The sequence below is a fragment of the Carassius gibelio genome, chromosome B3 (assembly GCF_023724105.1).
Source record: "Carassius gibelio isolate Cgi1373 ecotype wild population from Czech Republic chromosome B3, carGib1.2-hapl.c, whole genome shotgun sequence".
NCBI classification, from domain to species: domain Eukaryota; kingdom Metazoa; phylum Chordata; class Actinopteri; order Cypriniformes; family Cyprinidae; genus Carassius; species Carassius gibelio.
In genome coordinates, this window is record NC_068398.1 from 20,066,565 (window position 1) to 20,080,793 (window position 14,229).

The following is a 14,229-nucleotide window of genomic DNA, read 5'->3' on the forward strand; positions in this document are numbered from 1 at the left end:
TCGCGTACTGCATTGCCACAAAAAAGGTGAGATACAAGGTCTCTATAAATAGTAGTCAACCGAGCGCGCGTTTTCTTTTTTATGCAGCTGTTGCGCCCCAAATATTTACACCATGGATACAGGATGGTAGGCTACCTCCTCGTCAGAAACAAAGTGTCTTGTAAGGTAGATTCTAAGAATTATGCAAGGGACCAGTGTCGTGCTTCAAAATCTCACAAAAAATGTAACCAACGCACGGGATTCAAATCGCTATTTTCAGGTATTTAGCCAAGAAGACGCCATTTTTAAGAGTGGACTAACAGGCTCACACACACACGCCCCCCTCTGCCGACTCGCTTGTCACACTCTCACACATACGCAGTCTGTCTGGAAGTCTCGTGCGTACTGCCGCCTTGTTACAGCACAGAGGCACCACCGAGCATGGGACGCGCTCTCTAGTACGGTCTGTGCACAGCGGTGCGCACTGAGACTGAAAGATCAGATCAGTGACAACAACAGCGACCAAATACTGGAATCGATTTAAGCGTCGCGCGCGCTGTAGCTTCACCCAGTCGAAGTAGAAATCGAATTCAAGTTTGGCTGCATTTGATTTCTTTTTATTAAAAATTACAATTAAATTTCATTTGATAAAACTCTTAAAAAAAAAACAAAAAAACAAAAATCTGATTCATGAAAATATTGACAGCATTCACACTGAAACTGTGTTCAATGATGACAGTAGAAAAAAATCTAAAGGATAGAATAGGGTTAACTGCCGAACATGTAGTATAAGTATAATAAATTATCTAGTGACTGAATCTGCACTATTTCACAAGTAAAACCATGTGTCACCCCCCCCCCCCCCCTCCATTTAAGAACAATATTATGTCTTTGTTATTCCTCTTCTTGAGTTTGTGGTGGCCCGGATGGACTTCCCCTGTAAAGAGCAAAGATGGATATTTTAAACACATTTTGAACATGCATCCAAAATAGTTTTATAGCAGCCACTGCATTGCTTTTGTTTACGATGTACAAACACAGAGCTCTTACCCAGAGTATGGCGGTGGAGGTGCATCATGCTGGCCGCTGTGAGCCAGAGCCTCATGGTACGAGGGGAGACCTGGAGCCCTGTTAGCTAAGGGAACATACTCAGGTATTGGCTGCCCATCCACACCCATACTCACAGGAACACTGTGAAGATACAGAAAAATAAATGTGATATTGCTGCATAAAGGGCATTTATATAGCTGTGGTAATGATGGCATTCACTTACCTGCCCCCTCTTGAATTTTTGCCTCTGTTCTTGTAGCAATAAATGCCCAACACAGTGGCTATAATTGCTGTTGTTACAATAGCCACAATGCCAGCTACCAAACCAGACACATCCACTTTAGGTGAAGACTCTGTAGGAAACGATCAGGTCCATCATTATTCTCAACAAATACACATTTAAATTGTTTTTCTTTTTGGATAAAATATAAAAAATACTGCATTACATCCCAGGTCTAGGGTCAGAGAATAACATAAATAGCTAAGAACATTTGTAGTTTACATTTGCTAACACTATGAGGTCAGTTAGCTAGACATGAATCTTAAAAAAATAATAATAATAAAAAGTTAATTTCCTCTGAATGACATGCACAAAAATAATTACTCATAACTCCAAGACCGTAGCAAGGAGAGTCAAAAGATAGGTTTTGTTTGATAGAAATATTTCTAGATTTTTAAGGGAAAGAAAATCTTTGCATTTGAATATTGAGGAGTTGAGAAATAGGTGATAAATGTAAGAAAAATGAGTGTGGTCAAGGTCAACGTGTGCTGTGTGTGACTTAAATGTTATGGTGATATCACAAAGCAATCCAAAGTTACAGCATTTGAAACCAAGGCAGCCTTTCTCTTAGCAATTGACAGTTTTTATATTATTTTGAAAAATGAGAACTTTCAAATGAAACATGACCATCTGAGCTGTATGATGTCTCTGACAGAATACATGGTATACATTTTTTTTTCCATAAATTATGAAATATTTTTATTTATTTATTTTGTGTTGATCAAGGCATTGATTTTGAAAAATAAGATTATGAATTTTTTTAGGCAGCACTGGTTAGGAGTTGATCAAAATGCTTGGATACATTTGAAAGCTTAATTTCTAAGCTTTAAAATGACAGAATTAAAAAAAGAGTTATATAAAAGATAATATAGACAGAACTATTCTAGGTTTTACATTCTGATTGCCAAGTGTTCAATGGAGCTATTATTTACACACACAAAACACGATTGTTTTGACCTTGAGCTCATTTTATTTGAGAGAATTTTCTGAAAATAATGTCATTTTCCATGACCTATGCATGTTTCTTGAAGTTAAGAATGAAAATATAACCTATAGTTATCTTAATTTAATGGTTTCATGTGTGTGGTGACATCTTAAGGAATATCGTAGCTCTAATGAATGAATTATGATGAGTTTGGGCTCCTTCACATGGCCTAAAGGTTAGAGAGTCAGACTCATAAACAAAAGGTTGCAGGTTCGAGTCTCGTACAGGCAGGGATTGTAGGTGGGGGAAATGCATGTAAAGCGCTCTCTCCCACCTTCAATACCACGACTGAGGTGCACTTGAGCAAGGCACTGAACCCCCAACTGCTCCCCCGGGCACCACAGCAAAAAATGGCTGCCCACTGCTCCGGGTGTGTGTTCACGGTGTGTGGGTGTTCACTGCTGTGTGTGTTCACTTAGGATGGGATAAATGCAGAGCACGAATTCCGAGTAAGGGTCACCATACTTGGCCACGTCACTTTCGCTTTTAATTGGGAAAATTTTCTAAAAATGATGACATGCAATTTTCCATCATCTATTCATGTTTCATGAAGTAAAATAAAAGCACAAACTGAAACTACAGTTGTTTATGCTGCTGCGCCTCCAGCATGCCTGTTTGGTTTTATGTTATAGCACTATGAGCAATATCTTTGGGTCTCATCGACAGATTATGGTAACTAAGGGCTCATTTTAATTGGGAGAAAAATAATAACATTCAGTTTTCAAAATCTATGCAGGTTTCTTAAAGTTACAAATAAAAATGCAACGTAATGCATAAAGCTGTTTTAGGTCACTGGGAGGTTTTAAAGGGTTAATAAAAAAAACAACAACAACAAAAAAACCTTACCATGACTGTTGGCATAGTCTTTCCAAAACTTGGCCTGTTGGAAAACAAAATAAATAGTATCAAGTAACTGTGCACAAACCATCTTTTTATATTCATCTCATCACATAGTGGCTAAAACATGCTTCTGTTGTGTTCACTTTCTCTTGAATACACTCTTTTTCTTACCGTCTGTATATCATCTTCAAACACCTCTCTGGCCTCTTCATATGAACAGATTTCCTCCATGCATTCTCTCTCTAGATTACCAGGCACCACTAACTCAAAATCCCAACTGTTATACAACAGTTTACGGGAGAGAAACAAACCTGCTGACTTCTCATCTAGGAACACTGAGGAACACAAGAGAATATCATAATGAGAATCAGCTTCACACTACAAACACTTTTTACAGACACAAGGAACAGTACAATCTGGTAATGAAAGGGCAACTAACCACAGACATATAGTTAAAGATACAAAGCATTAAAATAAATAAAACAAATGTAATTATGTTGCATTCAGACTCAGAGTATGAAACCTACCAATGTTTGCAATACATCTAAAAGTCTAATGTAAATGAGATCCAAGAGGTCTAAGTCCTTGATTTGAATGAGTGCATAGGGAGGTAAACCAACCAAAAAACACACCATAATATCACACCATAAATAATTACCAAAGAATTTCAAACACTGGCTATTAAAAAGTGTTTTAAAGTGTATTATTTACCGTCATTTCTATTGTAGATCGCTCTCCCCCAAACAAGATGCAGCAGAGATATCAAGCTGAAACATATCGCTAGAAACCGCAGCATTGTGCCTGTTTAAAATAATATGAAAAAATATTACAAAGATTAACAGGCTATGTTTTGATGAATCCATATAGAGGAAATATACACAACTCTTAAAGATTCGTCACAAAATAATATTGAATAATACGAAAAATACTTTTTGTCGTCCTCTATCGGTCAATTTCAGTTACTCAAAGACAAATATTATTTATTTTACATTAAGAAAAAATATACAAAACCTACATATAATATATCCGTTTAATATCTTCGTTTAACACTGCAACTTAAATGGGCCACACTATGACAAAAAAACGAGGGAATGACTCAATATTTTTGTATTTTTAAGTTAAGTAAATAGTGCCCATTCTTTTAGAAAACAAGCTGTACCACAAAACGCACGACAGAAGGTAAAAAGGAAAGCAACATTGCGTCTAGAAGAAAAACGACATGGGTCACCGCCCTTTTACCTTGACACTCCTTTGTGCTCCGTGGAAAGACACTAAAAAAGAAAAATACTTTCAGATTTCTAGAGATTTCCTGCCTTGATGCTCTAAATTATGATTATAGAAACAGTTCGAATTCACGGAATTCGCGTGTTCGATGTTTTTAATCGAAATTCTTCCATATTCACCTGTTCACACATTCACAGCGACATCTTAACTCATCAGGTACGAGTCATACCAGTTTAACAACAAAGTTCATAGCCGCGAGCATTTGTGGGAGTGGCAGTGGGATGTGACGGAGTTATGGTGACTTACCTGAACAAAGGTGCTTTAATCGACCCATTACGAAAAACCATTAGTAGCTATCATTAAGTGTTGCATATAACTGCTGTGTATATCTGTTTAATGTTAAAACATGTCATTCATTATCTTTCATTTAAAACAAACAAACATCTTCAAAAGCTTCCGGTTTCAACTGCGACCTGATTGGATCAACCTTCCTTTTCAAAGATAGTTATGAATGGAACCCTTTCGTTATTAGTAAGAGTCGACCTGACAACAGCTTTTAAATAACCAAAGTTGGTCATATAGACGTGATATTGTCTTATATTATCGGGTTAAAACGTGAGGAATCTCTCAGTGCGTTCACAACGTGACCATACTCAACTTTTGAGAGAAAACGACGCCATGCTGCTGATATTTCATAAGCAAGTAAATTCAGAATCTCGCCGTGATGTTGATTCCCTCCCAGTGACCTAAAATGATCCCCGTCTCACATGTGGGAATCATTTAGCAACAACTGCATGTAATGCGAAGGGTGGTTCTCTTATCTGACTCTTATGTGGTATTAAGAGTAGAATGTGAATTACAAATAGTGATGAATACAATTGATATGCAGCTAAATTTGTCAGTTGAAATAATACAAAACGTTATACTTCCTTCATAACAAATAAAAGTTTAAAATAAAATTGCATTTCTTTAACAATTAGCCTACTTCCTCATTCCTGCGTAAGTAGCCTATCTGAAGCCAAACCCGAGAACAGTTAAGTGTGAAAACTGTTATGAACACTTTTAAAATGAATCACTCACCAATAAATCAGTCACCCATAAAGTCTTACAAGAAATTGATTAAAAGACATATTTTATTTGTGTACAAAAGGATATTGTAAGATTTAGATACAAAATTGGAAGATAAATGATGTCCGATACTTCTCCAGAGCCAACAAAAACACAGCTTAAATAAAAAATAATAATTGAAATGATCAGACTTGACATGAAATTATATTGAAATGATATGAATGAGAATCATCCTGTTATCACACGGTGTAATTGTTTAACATTTCAAATTAAATAGTGCTTTGTTCTTATTTGAGGCTGACAAACCTGATCTACAACAGAATTTATCACAGTTTGAAAAAAAAAAAACCATTGATTAAAGGCTGTAAAGTGTGTAGCAACTCCCTCTAGAGACAAGTATGTGTGAAAAGCACCTAGTCTTGTTTTTCCTCATCCCAAACTAGGCCTTTCTGTCTATTTACAGAGTGACTCATTCCCTTACAACACTGATTAATATCATACTATGTTAGTAAATTCATTTGGCAATTCCTCTGTATCACTTTTTCATCACTGTCCACGGACGAAGGTGCAAAAAAATCACAAGCATGTCATATACAATAGCATGTGAACCTAGAGACACACTGCATTATTCTGCATATACGCACAGATTGAAGTACCTTCAAAAAGACATCGAAATGGAAACTAACACAAAAGAAAAATATCAAAACAATCCCAAAACAAAACCAGACGATTTGTCCATTTTAGTGTTAAACTACATTAGATAACTATTCACGATGACAAAGCTAGGTGTGCAAACGTACATTATAGCCTTTGGTTTGTATGAATACTAGCATTGCAGATACCAGAGCCATTGTTTCGACACTGCTAAAAACACTCAATTATATAAACCACATCAGGTCTCAAGTCATCCCACATTGCTTTATCAGGAAGAGATTAATGAAAACTAGCTGGCTGGATATATTCTTGCCACTGGTGGGAAGCAAGGTGTAGACTAGAGCAGCGATTTCAGTGCAGTCTCACTGACTCAATGGATCTCCCGAGAGAAGACAGGCGGAACAGAGCACTGGGCCAATAAAATACTGTCGGACTTATCTTTGTGAGTCAGTAATCCAAAATATGACAAACATATGACATAAGAACCAGCAAAAAGTGTTGTTAGCACCACCTATGTTCGCTTATGTGGTTGTTTAAATGTACATTGTTGCTACTGTTCACCACCTCCTCTATGGTGAATTATTATTTTTTAAAATCTCTTTTGTGGCACACAAACAGTCTGCCATCTCATTCTGCGGTGGAGACAAACAAACACTGGGCTTAAATCTAAAATCAAGAGCATGATTTTACAAGGCACTAAAAAAAGCTGGATGAAACAGGAACTCCCTCTTTCCAACAGATTCACGGTTCGCTCTTTTGATATTGCCTAGTTTCTTCTAGGAAACAAGTTCTTCCATACATACTGTAAAAGCCATTAAAACACTGAAGCATACAGTGCCACACACACACACACACACACACACACACTCCGTGTAGACACACAAGGCACCAGACGTGAGAGTGAGGGCTTCATTCTTCTAGGCAACAGTGCAGAGGGGCGGTCAGAGCAGGGTGCAGGGACAGCCACCACTCTTCTGCTTCCCCGAACGGTTAGCGGGGAGCGGGGGACTCTCTGTCTCCTGAAACTTCCTGAAGACAGACGTTAATGTGACTTCGTCACAATGCACTACACTGTCAATCTCATAAGAGCGCTTCTCTATTCCAAATACCTTATTGCTCGCACAACCTCCATGAAGGCTTCATCCACATTGTGGCGGTTCTTAGCTGACGATTCCATATAGTGGATCCGGTTTTCTCTGGCAAACGACATGGCCTCATCTTTTGAGATCTAGTTGAAAAACACATACATATGAATTGGCAGCCAGTTTAGGGGTTTTCATCAGAAATGTAGTCATTTGTGTAACAGGGAAACGTTACAACTCTCTGCTGGTCAAGATCTGATTTGTTGCCAACAAGAACCATAGGAAAGTCATCTCGATCCTTCACCCGCAATATCTGAGTGTGAAATTTCTGAACTTCATCATAACTGAAACAAAGAGAAAGTGTTCATTAGAGTGACAGGATTTCGCTCTATGAACACAGAAAAATAATATAAAATAATACAGAGGTCACAGAATGTCATTATAACTGAACTCAAAATTAAAACTAAAATTACAATTGACAAATATTAAAAATAAATATATTTTAGGAGTGTTATTACTGCTAACAAAAATGACATGAAATATCTTGATGAACTGAAATAAAAATAACTTGATAATTGAAAACAACTGGTAAAAACTAAAGACCCGGAAACTAAAACAAATGGAAAATTTAATTAAAAACTATTTAGTTCGATAACATTTTATAGTCTGAAACGTTCTCATTAAACATAAAAATGTCATTAAACATCAATAACAAAAGACTGTGCTAAGAATTTTAACAGCATTATATATATATATATATATTTTTTTTTTTTTTACCATTTGACCAGTTAGCATATTATGTCAGTCTTACAATACAAAAACTCAAATAAATAAATGTAAACAACAATGAAACGGAAAACTAATTAAAACCAAACTGAAAATAAATAATTTCCCCGAAGAGAAAAGTTATATATAAAAAATCTTCTTGAGTCCGGAGGCTGAACAGATTGATTGCGGTTTACAGTGGTATAATATTTACATAGACAATCTGGACAACACTGTCCAAGTCACGTCTGTAAGAAACTTCTACATTTATACTCGCCATACAAACAGGCCTGAGTTCAGCTGTTGAGGTTCACCCGATAACATGAGAACTCGTAGCGCTCTTATTCTCATCACAAACACATTCTGTGGTTTCTTTTTTAAAACACACATGGCCACATACACACACACACACTCTCTGTTCTCGTCACACAGAGAGGTTAGGGACTATCTATTCCCCTTCCTCTCGCACACACACAGACACAAACACGCTCTGGAAAACACCTACCTGCCACTGTCATTAAGAGCAAACACCAGTAAGAAACCCTCTCCGGAGCGCATGTACTGCTCTCTCATCGCTCCAAACTCTTCTTGCCCTGCTGTGTCGAGGACTAATCAACAGGAGAACGACACAATAACACAAATGAACAAAGGGAAACATGAAAGATGAGCTCATCCACACAAACAAATAACATTTTGTGGTGCCCAAAGGCAACTCATAACTGACTGACATGCAAAGTTTGCTTTAGGCACAGCTGGCACGATGGCGTACTGACAGCAAGTCAAAACAAAACCTGGGCAGGAACCCGTAGTCAGCAATGAATCATAGTGATGCAATTCTGACCAAAATCTCCCTTCTGAGGGAACCTGTGGAGCTTCTTAACACTCATTCCTTCCTACGAAGAACACATTCGTTCCAACATACCGTCTAATTGTGTCTCCTTTTCATCCACGGTGCAGATCTTAGTGTAGGAGTCTTCGATGGTTGGGTCATAGTCCGACACAAAGTATGACTGTGAAAGAAAACAAAGAAAAGATTTTGGTTGTTCAGCAGCTCCTCAACAAGGGCTTTAACATGAAGGAACATGCAGATGAAAACCTACTGTAGTGTGAATTTCACATAACTCTTTCAACACACCCACAGGGATACTTACACTCACAGCGCATTTGCCCAATATTACGCCATAAACACAACTTTATTTCATACAAAAAGTCCTCAAAAACTACACTTACCTGAATGAACTGAATGGTGAGGGCGCTTTTCCCCACACCTCCACCGCCCACGACCACCAACTTATATCTTTCTTTCGTGGACATGGTCGCACTGCTGAAAAGATGAAACATTCGGTTATAAAAACACGAATCCTGTCGTCTCATTCGGCTAAAACTGTTTTAAATGTGATAATGTGGCTCCGTCGAGCATAAAGATTTAAGACCGTACAAGGCCTGGCATCGATGAAAAACCACTACAGTAGGCTACAATGTTACAGATTTTGGTCGAGTGTGCATCAATCCAATCTCCGTGGTTAAATCTGTACAGAACAATAGCATCTGCAGATTGATAACGCTAGAGAGGAAATAAACCAAAAAACCGTGCTGCTCTGGGCACTGATCGCCGATTACCTTTCTTCCGCAGCCGCCTTGAGTAAATTAGCCTTCTGGTGGCAAGTTAGCGACTCGAAAGTCAGACAACTTAAGTCCACTGCAAACCCGCGAATACTCTGACAACTTTAATAGACTATATATCCGCTAGATTTAGCCTATAAATGCTCACTTTGTACACGCGCTACTACCATCCTGCTTAGGGAGATACAAAGCGAATTCCAGGCTTAAAGGAATGTCCGCCCTGTGGATTTTTCTTAGTGATTTCTGGACTCTCTCTAGCTTCCGATATGTTTTTTTCATGACCAGGGGTAACTTTTTTTCGTCTCGGCGTGCATATCGTACGTACGCCTAAAGTGGGCGGGGCTTTGGGCGTTGCTTATCTCTTCGAATGCATGATTTCGTCATCGATGAGATTCGGCGAGTTCTAATTGGCTGATGCGCAGAATTCGATGAACGGTTCTGCTGTTACAACGCTTGCATTTCCGCCATAGGAGGCAGGCTATATGATAAATATGTAATTCGAGCGTAGCCTTTCCCATATTTGGCCAAGGGCCTGGTTTGCCTGCGTTACAGTAGATGTTCAAATTGAGCGTTAATTTAGCATTCATTTGTCATTTTTCTTTTTATTCAATTGGCGATTTTATTGAGATTATAAATAAGATTAAAAAACAAAGGGCAAAACATAAATAATAACATATTTAATAAAATATTTTGTGGTCAAAAAATGCGACATATGAATTGAGGTCCTTCCTAGTATACTTTAACATTTGCATAAGTTCTTCCTGTATGTTCTTTTGTGACGGTATGGTGATACTTCGGCAGTAATACCAAAATACTATTAATATTAAAAATAACATTAGCAATTCTAACACTAATAAAACCCTGATGTTTAGAATAGATAATCGATGTGGATGCTGGATCACTTGGCTTGTATTAAACGGAAACCTCCCAGGATGTGACTAACTGCATGTGCAGAAAAATGTTTTTAGAGACACCCACCAGATGTCTGCCTTTCCAACATTTCTGAGGAAGCGTTACTCCTCTTTGTTGTGACTAAGCCAAGGGGAGTACATTTATGTAGATGGTTTTAATAAATTCCAGGAAGTGAAAAAATGTAATCGTGTAATGTATCATTGTATGTACATTTATTCTAATGGTTTTCTTAAAGAAATAGTTCACCCACAAATGAAAATTAGCTGAGGCCCTCCGAGATGTAGATGAGTTGGTTTCTTCATCAGAACAGATTCGGACAAACTTAACATTATATCATTCGCTCACCAGTAGATCCTTCGCAGTGAATGGGTGCCATCAGAATGAGAGTCCAAACTGATAAAAAACATCACAATAATCCACACCACTCCACTAAAAAACCCCCCGCAGATTTCACTTCAAAAGATGTTAAACGTGATGTAATGATAAATTTATCCAAATCTATTCCACTGAAGAAACAAACTCATCTACATCTAGGATGGCCGGAGAGTAAATTTTCAGCAAGTTTTTATTTTTATGTGAGCTATTCCTTTAAGAGGGAACAGAACCATTGCCCTATTGATCAACTGGCATTCAAATTCACATTTCATTACACAATTAAAATTAAATAAGACTATGAGACAAAATAAAATAATTGTCTTTATTGAACACGGTTTTCAAAGCAAGCTATATTGTTAAAATTCCACCTGCAAAATACCCCTTTATAAATAACAATTATCAGTATATTTCAATAAATAAAGTCACAGACAGGCTGTGCATCATCATAAAACGAATCACACTTTTTCTTGCAGAGGTTCAGTCATTTATTCACATATCAGATGACGTGAGTCTGTCAAATAGTCTTGGAGGAACATGCAATTTCATTAAATAAATAAGTCAATCACACTCTCAGATATATGCTTTTTCATCCACAGTACCGTCAACTTCATTTAAGTTCCTTCAGATCAACAGTGTACAGTCATTGTTTACACCTGTATCTTTAATTGGCGCAGTTCATACAACCAGTCTCTCTTCAACATCTGTACGGCAAAGCAGCCTGTCCCAGTTTAACACGTGGGCCAAGTATGACCCCAAGCAGCATGCGTTCGCCCCAGTCCAGTATTTTGTTGACTGTAAGACTGACTGGAGACAAGGGGCTCTGGTCTCCAACCATACCCTCCACAGCTTCAACACCACCAATAACCTCCTTCCTGAAAAGCTGTGGGGAGGTTATGATACCACGTGGCCCCTTGGTCTGCCTCTGTGATCTTATGCTTGAATGGCTCACTTGGTTTGCTTTTTGTTGCTCCATATTTGCTCTGGGGGTTCTGGGGTCCTGACTAATAAACCCGTTTGCCTCTGTTGGCTCTGTTCTGGATTCTGATGGCTCCATCTGGACTCTGTCCAGGTCATCTAACGCCCCCGTCTGGTCAACCGTGGAACTGCTCTGCCTCAGATCATAGCTGTTCTCTGACGACCCCTTCTGGTGAGTATGAGGGACTGCACTCACTGGTGTTAGGGAAAGAGTAAGGCTTTTGCGTTTCTCCGCTAGAGACGGAATCTGAAGGTTAGTAGGCTTGGGTAGGTTGGACTTTGGTGCATCCTGTTGTGTCTTAGATGTGACATTTACTGCTCTTTGTAAGTCTATGGGATTAGTGCGAAGAGTGAGCGCTCCGAGCTTGTCTGAAAGAGATAAGGTAAACTCTGGATTCATCACCTCACATTGGCCTCGGCTCTGAATAGTTTCCATTTGGTTGTTCTTGTTCTCACAGTGCACGTTTGTTTCAGAATCCTCAGTGCATCCATTAATAATACAGTTGTTGTCCATGTTGTTGTGAAGGTTTAGGTTAGTTAACAGTGCCACAGTGGAACTGCTGGTGTTTTTTTCATTGGTGGGCTCCAGACAGTTATCCAAAGGTTTGACTGACTGCTGAGCATGAAGGTTTGTGTTATTACTTTTCAAAGAAAGTGTTCCCTGAAAGAGCTGCAGCTGCCCCAAGAAGTTAAAGTTTGGTGAAATTGTAGGTCTACGTTCTTTAACAAACCTAAAGAAATGGACAATAAAAAATAAAAAACATGAATGGCCCCATTTCTGACTTTTTTGGATGCAAAGTTATTTATTTACACAGAAAATCGCGGTAGAAGTAAAACAAAACAACGTGTGCACATTACCTGTATGCATGATCCAGATCCATTTTCAGGTTATACATGACATAGGCCACAGCTAGTGCTGGAGACCGAGAGATTCCTGCAGCACAGTGGACCAGGACTGAGCAGCCACGTGACATGGCCCCATCTGAAACAGTTCATTTGTTTTATTATAAATATTATACATGCAATGACACCTATAACACACATCTTTCTACCAGATGCATAAAAATAATGATCCGTTTTAAATTAGCATCATATGTTTTTTGCACAGACAAAACAAATCAACATAGTCACAGCTCTGTGTATCGATGCTAGATGTATTAATGATGTAATGCAGTTGGGATGCAAATGAAGGCTGATGTAAGCAGAGTGGTTCGGGGTCCCTCACCGATGAAGTGCAACGCCTGAGGGATCCAGTGAAGCAGGTCATCCCGCAGGGAGTCGTCTATTGGGATACGGAGGTACTGGGACTGGGGCAGGAATGAAGGCTGTGGGCAGCATCGGCTCACATTTAATACGTATGAGATGCCTCGGTCGGACAAAGCTTCCTGTGGGTACGAATAGCGGGTGAGAGGTGAGAAAACAACTTCTGTGTTCTGCAAAACACTGAGAACAAACTAGCCTACTGTAGTAAATACATATGCAAATAAACTATCTTATGTAGCAAATGTCATTTTAATATGGTTTAGGGAGGATTATGCAGTCTTTAGCAGGAGGAATCATTAGAGAATTGTAAATATACCTGCGTTACGTCAGTCTCTGCACCAAGGTAGAGATGCGGCAGAATACGAGACAGCGCTGGCCGCTCGGACTGACTGTCCCTGCAGAAGACCATCTCTTGACTTTTAAAGAAATAGCTCTTCTAAATATTTCTATAATCCGAGATCCTATGGAGAGAGACATACACTGACAATTACTGCCTGAATCCATGACGCAATAAACACACACATACAGATGCCAAACTGTATCCCAAAAGTTTTCATGAATTGCAATATTGCAAACTATTGTAATATACAAGTTCGGCTTCTTCACAACAAACTAAAAGCTGGTAACATACTCACCAGTTTAGTCCTTTATGGATCAGCAGAGTGTGCAGGAAATCTAAAAAGGTTGAAAAGGTCCAACGAAGCTGCTGCATGAAGGTTGTAAACAGCACAAACAAGAGCAAACATGTGAAGAAAGAGTCCGTTTATCTCTAGCTCTTCTCGGTAGCTGTGCTCCCGTGCTCCTCTCCGCTCTGTCTGCGCCTCTAACACTATTTGTTGTTGTATGTCTATACCTGCGCGAGGGAAGAAAAAGATGAGGTCATCTAGTTTCCGGAAGCTAAGAATAGTACATTTCTATGTGATGTCATTTCCAGCCAATCGGCGCGCAGGGCTTCTCTGTGCTCTTTGACGCGCGCGCGCGCGAGCACGTTCTGTTTGTTAGCCATCATCAGTTTGCCCTGAAGACCTGGGCATCTTTATTGTGATGAATCGCTTTACTCTCTGTATCCTTTCAGACTGGAACACGCCGCTTAAATGTGCAAATCGAGTGTGTAATCCGTCAAACTAGACTCTTCTGTCCTTGTAGAGGTTGTT

The 14,229-nt window shown here is 38.9% G+C and overlaps 3 protein-coding genes across 6 annotated transcripts; all 3 read right to left on the bottom strand.

The window, feature by feature from the left end:
- Positions 1 to 580: 580 nt before the first annotated feature.
- Positions 581 to 5,120, bottom strand: prrg2 (proline rich Gla (G-carboxyglutamic acid) 2). Of its 3 annotated transcripts, none has more exons than XM_052553146.1 (8): positions 5,017 to 5,120; positions 4,374 to 4,405; positions 3,846 to 3,935; positions 3,306 to 3,469; positions 3,141 to 3,174; positions 1,253 to 1,382; positions 1,030 to 1,170; positions 581 to 916 (listed from the first exon to the last, which is right to left on the bottom strand). In XM_052553146.1, the coding sequence occupies exons 1-8, from the start codon at positions 5,052 to 5,054 to the stop codon at positions 874 to 876; spliced, it is 672 nt and encodes a 223-aa protein (XP_052409106.1). In that variant the 5' UTR covers positions 5,055 to 5,120; the 3' UTR covers positions 581 to 873. The 3 variants fall into 3 exon arrangements, with proteins under 3 accessions (XP_052409106.1, XP_052409105.1, XP_052409107.1); XM_052553145.1 differs by lacking the exon at positions 5,017 to 5,120 and adding an exon at positions 4,665 to 4,763; XM_052553147.1 differs by lacking the exon at positions 5,017 to 5,120 and adding an exon at positions 4,538 to 4,652.
- Positions 5,121 to 5,473: 353 nt separating this feature from the next.
- On the bottom strand, positions 5,474 to 9,857 carry LOC127953823 (ras-related protein R-Ras). Of its 2 annotated transcripts, none has more exons than XM_052553154.1 (7): positions 9,548 to 9,857; positions 9,158 to 9,248; positions 8,850 to 8,937; positions 8,433 to 8,535; positions 7,398 to 7,506; positions 7,190 to 7,308; positions 5,474 to 7,109 (listed from the first exon to the last, which is right to left on the bottom strand). In XM_052553154.1, the coding sequence occupies exons 2-7, from the start codon at positions 9,239 to 9,241 to the stop codon at positions 7,022 to 7,024; spliced, it is 591 nt and encodes a 196-aa protein (XP_052409114.1). In that variant the 5' UTR covers positions 9,242 to 9,248; positions 9,548 to 9,857; the 3' UTR covers positions 5,474 to 7,021. The 2 variants fall into 2 exon arrangements, with proteins under 2 accessions (XP_052409114.1, XP_052409113.1); XM_052553153.1 differs by having other exon boundaries at positions 9,158 to 9,251; positions 9,548 to 9,856.
- A 1,288-nt stretch (positions 9,858 to 11,145) lies between these two features.
- Positions 11,146 to 13,952, bottom strand: LOC127951808 (dual specificity protein phosphatase 16). Its single transcript, XM_052549852.1, has 5 exons — positions 13,711 to 13,952; positions 13,392 to 13,536; positions 13,038 to 13,197; positions 12,671 to 12,794; positions 11,146 to 12,543 (listed from the first exon to the last, which is right to left on the bottom strand). Exons 2-5 carry the CDS (start codon positions 13,482 to 13,484, stop codon positions 11,532 to 11,534), a joined length of 1,389 nt encoding a protein of 462 aa, XP_052405812.1. The 5' UTR covers positions 13,485 to 13,536; positions 13,711 to 13,952; the 3' UTR covers positions 11,146 to 11,531.
- Between the last annotated feature and the right edge of the window lie 277 nt (positions 13,953 to 14,229).